We start from the raw sequence: 7,244 nt of genomic DNA, 5'->3' as shown, positions 1-7,244 counted from the left end.
CTTTTCTTGCTCATCTGTGATATAGAGTTGATTAGATTCAATCTTTGTCTTTTCTCAAAGATCAAAGATTCTTTCAGATAGGACATGTTCCATAGTTGATTCTATTGATGGTCAAGCCATTTTGGAGAAACCCACACAAGAACGCTACAGCAGCCTGGAGAGCTGAACTTAACGCAATATAAGTTTCTAGTTGTACTACCACCATAAAAAGATTACAAAACATGAAGCTTGTTCATTTTTTAAATTAAAAATAAAAAAACCCCTTTGACCAGTTTGCATGAAACCTCCAATGCTACTTTTATTTTTTTAGGTAGAACCAAGCTACTATTTAGTGCTACCATTCAAACGAAATAAATCTTTCTTTTCTAGAGAGTTTTCCATAAGTAGATCAAAACTTACATAGTGCAGTGACATGATACTTCCTCCTATCACATAAGTAAATTTCAATAATTAAATTTATGATGAGATTTTCTGTATTTCACTACCAACAATTTTTAGCATGCAATGGACCATAGCCATAGATTATAGTTCCAATGATAAGTAATGCAGAAAAAAGCTTCTCATTTACAATCGTCCCTCTGAGCTCTTTAGCCAGCCATCTACAACAAATCAGCAATTTCAGGAACAGGCTAACCAAGCCACCAAAGCATCTTAAGAAAACCCAGCCAAGCAAAGCAGTAAAGGCAATTCAGCCCGACTTTGATTTAGATTGCAGAAATGAGGATCTCATTGAGGGGGGAAAGATGATCTCATGAAGATTGTGAAAAAATCCTTTATCATAAATGTTATTTTTAACAACCTGCACATCTTCCAATGGGGATTTTCGAAAGAAGGCTCTCCATTTGCTTTCTGGAGGCTTTCCTTCGGTACTCATCCCATTGATACTCGCTTTGAGGGCTGCAGCACTTGCCTTTGCTTCATTTATCTTTCCCTGCCAACTTATGTACTCTTGCCACTTGAAAGTCTGCAGTTCCAAGGAAAAAGTGCTACAGTGAGTTTCAGGGTTTCCAAGAGAATATGATTGCAATAGCATCTAAATCACAACAAATTAGTTTATGAAATATTACAAAACCATAACTTAACAGAACTGACGGTTCCCACTATTCTGTCTCAACTAATGATTAATCGCAGGAACAACCCAATTGGGTGAAACAATGAGAAAATGATATCACAACAGCAAATGGTATTCATCTCTTGGAATCTTTGTTTCCAAGCTACCTTCTTAATCAAGCTGATTTCTTTCCTTTTCCTTTCTTTAGTATTATTAATATTATTATGTTTTTATAAAATCCAAAAATGTCAACTAGGTTTTGTTCCTAGGAATTCTTCTTATAAATTAAGTGATGTTCTTCAGAGATCAAGCAAAAGTCGTGATCAAAATGAAGAAAATTGCATGTCTAACCACAGCTATAACAATTTGAAGCATCCTCAACCCACCCAAGCCATGGGTAGTGATTCTGTAGCAGCAATGCAGCCTCATGAGCTTATCCTATATGATTACTTATTCCCCACATCCCTCCCCTTCCATGATTTTATAAAAAGAAAATAGATAAAATTACTGAGAAATATCAAGGTTGAAAAATAAAACCTCATTTGTGGTGGTATTTGTGAGACAAAGCTTCGCATGATAGCTAAAGAAACCCGCCAATAGCAGTGAAACAATTGCAAGAAACACCATAAGAAGTATTTGTGTATTGTAGGAGGCCAACAACCACTGTTAAAAAGAAGAAAACAATTAAGCAAAAAATCATAATGAAAAGAGACAAACAAAAGCAATGAACCATGTAGTATAATTAAAGACTTAATAAAATAAAAAAAAGCAATTTGATTAAAAAAGAGTAGATAAATAGAAATTCTTTAAAGCCCACCCTGATGCACAGAAAAAGGTTAAGCACACTATCATAAATGGCTCAAGTATGGAACTTCAACAATGTGCAGCTGTATTATTGAATGCTCAATTTAGTAGGATGGAAAAGTGGGAGGATAAAGAAAGTAGGAAGGATATAAAAGTGAGAAGAGGTAGAAGATATCAGCTTTCCATCATGTGTGTTTGGTAGAGGGATGAAAATTAATATAAAATTCCATTGTTATTAAAATGAAAAAAATTGGTCCCTTGTGCAATGCTAGGTTGATCTTTCTTCTGGAGAATTATCTAAAGTCATGTATTGATATTCTTAGAAGTTAATAGGAAAAGAACGGAAAACACAGCTGCTGTTTGATGTGTGATGTTCAAGTACCCTTGTGCAATGCTAGGTTGATCTTTCTTCTTTTGTTTTCTGTAATCCAGACCCTTAAGTCAGATTATTATTTATTCCAGCCCTACACCAATATGCCAGCCCTGAACTCAACCAACAAACCTAATCTGTACAGATCTGCACCAGATCAACTGGTTTCCTCTCAACCGTTACCAGCCCCAAAATTCTTAGATTCTCCTTAGAGTGTTAATTCCAAGATCCTGCATCATGCAGCCTTAAAAGAAAGGCTACTTGACTCACACCAGAAACATGGTAATAGCTAAGAGTATGGTCATGATAAATCTGCTTCACACCAAAATATATATATATATATATGTTGCATAACATGTTGAAAGTTATAGCATGAAAACTAAAATCTTTAACTGAAACTAATAATCAAGTTATCTATTTACAGAGAAGAATTCAAAAACGCCTTTAAAGTTTATTCTCCCTTTAAGTTGCTCCGACGCAGACCATCAGTCGAGGAATAAAAAGATATCAAATGAAAGAAGAACAAGGAAAAAGAAAGCACTCATCTATAAAAAATGTGGAGCTAAACTATGAAAAGAATTTTCAATGCCTTTAATCATCAATCATCAGCATGACAACAGTAAACCTTTACTGAAACCTTTTTCTTTTTTTTTTATTGCACCCAGTGGGTCTTGAACCCATGAACTCACCCTCCACCAAGAACTTATAAGGGGGGAGGTGCTAGGTGGCTAGAGAAGAATTCAAATATGCCCTTAAAGCAGTTAAAGATTATTCTTCCTTTAAGTTTCTTCATAGCGGACTTTTAGTTGAGGAGGAATCTAAAGATATCAAATCATGACAGAAAAGGTAGGGAAATAGAGCACTCACCTGCACAACATGTGGAGCTAAACTTAAAAAAGAATTTTCTACACCATAATAAACTGCAACAAATAAACGGGGAAAAGGATGTCACATTTAGGCTCGGATGCAACTAAGCCATAAACTTGAAATTATATAATGCAAATCAGAATTTTACCAGTTAGAATATATATAACTCTTAATTCTTTTAATCGTCCAGCAAGAATCAGCCCAATGGTAACTGCTCCATATATGCAGAGAAGGAAATGCCTGCAAATCGTTAAAGAAGCATGTAAAATAAATAGAACCTGAAAAACAATCTTAATATAAAAATCAGAGAAGAACAAACAGATACAACATATTGCCTTACATCTCAAATAAAGTTACAATAATTGATACAAAAATATAGAAGAAACATCAAGGAAACTTCTCACTGATTGACGCTATTTAAAACTTGTAACGAAAGTTAAGAAAATAGTTTGGAACTTCTCCACTACTGTGCCATGAATTTCAAAAGTTTTATATAGCATAGATAGTATGTCTTCTTTTTCCTAATCACCTCACAAATTTGCTACCCCTCATTATCAACATCTTCTAAGCAGGAGGCACTAACTAAAATAATGAACTATTTTATGTAGCCAGAGAAGGCTATTTACCATAGCATATATCTAGAAAGTATAAACTCTGTTGCAAATCAGATATTACTCACCACAAAAGAAAAGCCATAAAGTAGCCAGTGTTTCTCTCCCCTATACAATTATTCTGCACCAATGAAGAGCTAAGTAGAAATTGAAAGTAATATTTAACAATTAAAAAACAAACCATCTCACTACAGAAGATTAAAAAATAATAAACAAAATAGTTTGATATTTTACCATCCATCCACAATGATGATCAAAGCGAGCAACACAGCGATCACAAATGCTGCAGTGCTTGGACCTGGCAGGTCTGAATCAAAGGAGGAAACAATCATTATTAAAAGAATTAAATAAAAGTTTCCAAAGAAATCTCACCAGGTAAAAACTCACTTTGGTATTTTGCAAGTTGAACATTCTTTCTCAGAATATATAACATTATCGTAGGGATAGGCAGAGATATATTGAGAAACATTCTCAGCCTTCACCGTTCCTGGATCAGAAAAGCTAGTCAATAGAAAGAGTAGTACGCCTATACCAACAGCCAACAAGCTTGTATACCTGCAAGAACAAATAAAGTCTGAGAAAATTTAGGATGGAATTATGCTGAAAGAATACAAAAAGAGAATAAGAGAGCAAGTATGCAAGCTCCTTCCTACATACCTGTGCACTCCACTCAGATAATAGCCAGGAATATAGCCGAAGGAAGACTTTGCAACAAAGTAATAGGTTCCTCCAAGTATTGCAAAATATATGATCTGAAATGATACAGAATATATAAATAAATATTAATTCCCAACTGAAAAGAAAGGGGCAATCTGTTCTAGATCAGATCAGCAGTAAGAAGCATAATTGTTTCAATAATTTGATACCTGAGAAAGAGGTGACATCATTTTCGTATTGCTTATTTGCAACTGCACATTAATAGCTAGATAAATACTTTTTAAAGGTGTTTCCAGATTACATGACTGTCCCACCCACCTTACTACATCAAAAAAACCACAGCCATTGGCTGTCCTCCTGAGGAGTTGACAAACTTCTCCAACCCCTAGTGGGAAAAAATCAACTTATCTGAACACTGAACTTCATCACAGTAAGCCTTATATCTAGTTCTATTTTCAAATAAATTAAAGGAAAAAATGAATCCACACAAACCAGACCACCATAGTTTACATGGCTTGACCTTTGGCACACATCCAAAGGCCCAAAAATGACAACATGTAAGTTTCAGATATGGTAGTGCCCTATCTCTGAATCACATCCTTACCACTAGGCTCTCTCTAAAACACATAAACATGCTCACATGAAAAAACCTTTTTTTTTTAATTCACTAGTTGGGAGTGGGGGCATTTGAACCCTAAACATCTCTATTGGAAACACCAAAAGGCTTCAATTGAGCTACAAAGCTCTTGGAACCGACATGCAAAAACCTAAGGAAACGAACTATCAAACAACACAATGAACTGAATTTTATATAATCCTCTATACCAAAAACAAATTCATTCCATTTCCTTGAATCATTGAAAATGCCTAGCAAGCACAATCTGAATTCCCACATGATGCAAACCATCTTAAATCTCCACATAAATATCTATAAAAAAAATAAAATTCTGTAAGGTCTCCAAATAACAAGTCAACCATGACCACCACATCCTACACCACAATGCATCCTACTATATGCTATCCTTCTGTTAAAGATCACTTTTTTCAAAAGCTTAACTTGTTAGGAAATAATAGAAAACAATCCCATTTCCCAAAACCACAATCCAATTCAATGCAAACCCAATTCTTTCTCATTCCTTCGTTAAAATTAAAAACTTTAAAAAAAAAAAAAAAAAATACCCATTTCAAAATAAACCAATTGGATACAGAAATAACATAAATTTCGTGTGACAAACCTGTAAAATAGGATTGGGTCGGTCACAGCAGAAATACTCAACGGATAGAATCGCATTAGTCCCTTTGGACCCAAACACAGCCCCAACGAACCGCCTATAAAAGCCAAGACAAACAATGATCAAACAAATGAATTAAGGACGAATAGCAATGGAACAAAATCGATTGTGAGAGAGAAAGGGAGTACAGGAAGTAATCGTAGGCGCCGAAGGTGAGAAAGACGTGAATGCGTTCGATGAAAGTCCCCTGAAAGATAGGCCACTGCCCGCACAGAAATGAAACCAAAACCAAGAGTGTGATCAGGCCGTGACACACCAGAACCCACTGCACTGCCATCTATCTCTGACAGCTTCTAGAGAAAGAGAGAGAGATGGGTTCTTGCTTTTTTGGGTTTTCTTTTTTTGGGGTTGGAGGAGGAGGAGGGGGAGGAGGGGAGAGAGAGAGAGGAGGGCATTGAGAGTTTTGGACATGTTGTAATTCTTGTGTGTTTTGTGTGGCAGTTGGAACTTGGAAGAGTTTGACTTGACTCATGATTCCAAGTCTATGTTTTGTTTTTTTTCTCAATTTTTCTTTGATAAAATTTGGAAATTTTTTTTTATAAATGTTTTTTACCTGCAGTTATTCGTTGATTGGACATTAGTACATGAGAGAAACCATAAAATGTTACAGTTATTACTCTACTTGAAAAAACCATTCAAATTAGTGTTTAAATATTAGGGCAAAACTTAGGTGCACTACTTTTAGGTACAGTATCTTAAGTTCCCTACTTAAAAATTTAACATCTGTCTAATTTAACAGACCAAAATAATGGCGTTAACCCATGGCTTAAAAAAATTTCTTTTTTCCTTCTTCCTTTTTTTCCTGTGCTGTGACGGTGATCCACCAAGAGAGAGAGAAAGAATCATAGATCAGAAAAGAAGATAGAAAAGAGAAAAAACGGCTTCAAATCTACACCGAGAGAGAGAGAGAGAATCATAGATCAGAAAAGAAGACAGAACAGATCAAAAAAGAGAGAAAGAATCATAGATCAGAAAAGAATCATAGATCAAAAAAGATCAGAAAAGAAAGAACCATAGATCAGAAAAGGAGAAAGGAAGCAGTTACACATACATACACACACCGACAGAGAGAGAGAGAAAAAATCATAGATCAGAAAAGAAGAAAGCATCATAGATCAGAAGAGAACGAATCATAGATCAGAAAAGAAGAAAGGAAACAGATATACCAAGGATTTTCTCTAAGAATTTTTCGGAACAGAAAGTCTTAAATTCAATCCCAATAGGAAAAACCCAGTTCATATAAAGACTTAAAGTTTAGGATTTTGATTTGGGTTTTGGAATTTGAGGCGCATTGGCATAGAGGTAAGTCTTTTTTTTTTTTCTCTGAATATATGTTTCTCATTATTGGGTTTTTGGTTTTTTTAAGGGAAAAAAAAAGTTTTTGTGTAGGCATCGATCTGATAGGCTCTGGATTTTGGAGATAGATTTGAATTTCGAAAGAAGTTTTGGATTCTGTTTCTTATTTGTGATTTGCAGGTTCCAATTTGATCCAAGTTGGATTTTTTTTTTCTTGTAAATATTTTATTCTTTAGAATTGGATCACATTGGTGTTTGAGATTGTAATATTTGAAAGTTTAGTGGTTTTGAAGAGA

The 7,244-nt window shown here is 34.8% G+C and overlaps 1 protein-coding gene across 2 annotated transcripts; it reads right to left on the bottom strand.

The window, feature by feature from the left end:
- Positions 1-408: 408 nt before the first annotated feature.
- On the bottom strand, positions 409-6,091 carry LOC142626679 (putative protein S-acyltransferase 17). 2 transcript variants are annotated; one of them, XM_075800386.1, is made up of 10 exons: positions 5,781-6,091; positions 5,596-5,689; positions 4,361-4,455; positions 4,091-4,258; positions 3,938-4,010; positions 3,772-3,824; positions 3,241-3,332; positions 3,093-3,145; positions 1,589-1,714; positions 409-964 (listed from the first exon to the last, which is right to left on the bottom strand). In XM_075800386.1, the coding sequence occupies exons 1-10, from the start codon at positions 5,927-5,929 to the stop codon at positions 689-691; spliced, it is 1,179 nt and encodes a 392-aa protein (XP_075656501.1). In that variant the 5' UTR covers positions 5,930-6,091; the 3' UTR covers positions 409-688. The 2 variants fall into 2 exon arrangements, with proteins under 2 accessions (XP_075656501.1, XP_075656502.1); XM_075800387.1 differs by lacking the exon at positions 1,589-1,714 and having other exon boundaries at positions 5,781-6,071.
- Between the last annotated feature and the right edge of the window lie 1,153 nt (positions 6,092-7,244).

Source organism: Castanea sativa, chromosome 3, assembly GCF_040712315.1.
Source record: "Castanea sativa cultivar Marrone di Chiusa Pesio chromosome 3, ASM4071231v1".
Taxonomy (NCBI): domain Eukaryota; kingdom Viridiplantae; phylum Streptophyta; class Magnoliopsida; order Fagales; family Fagaceae; genus Castanea; species Castanea sativa.
The sequence above is the reverse complement of the archived record's forward strand: the minus strand, read 5'-3'. Positions and strand labels throughout refer to the sequence as shown.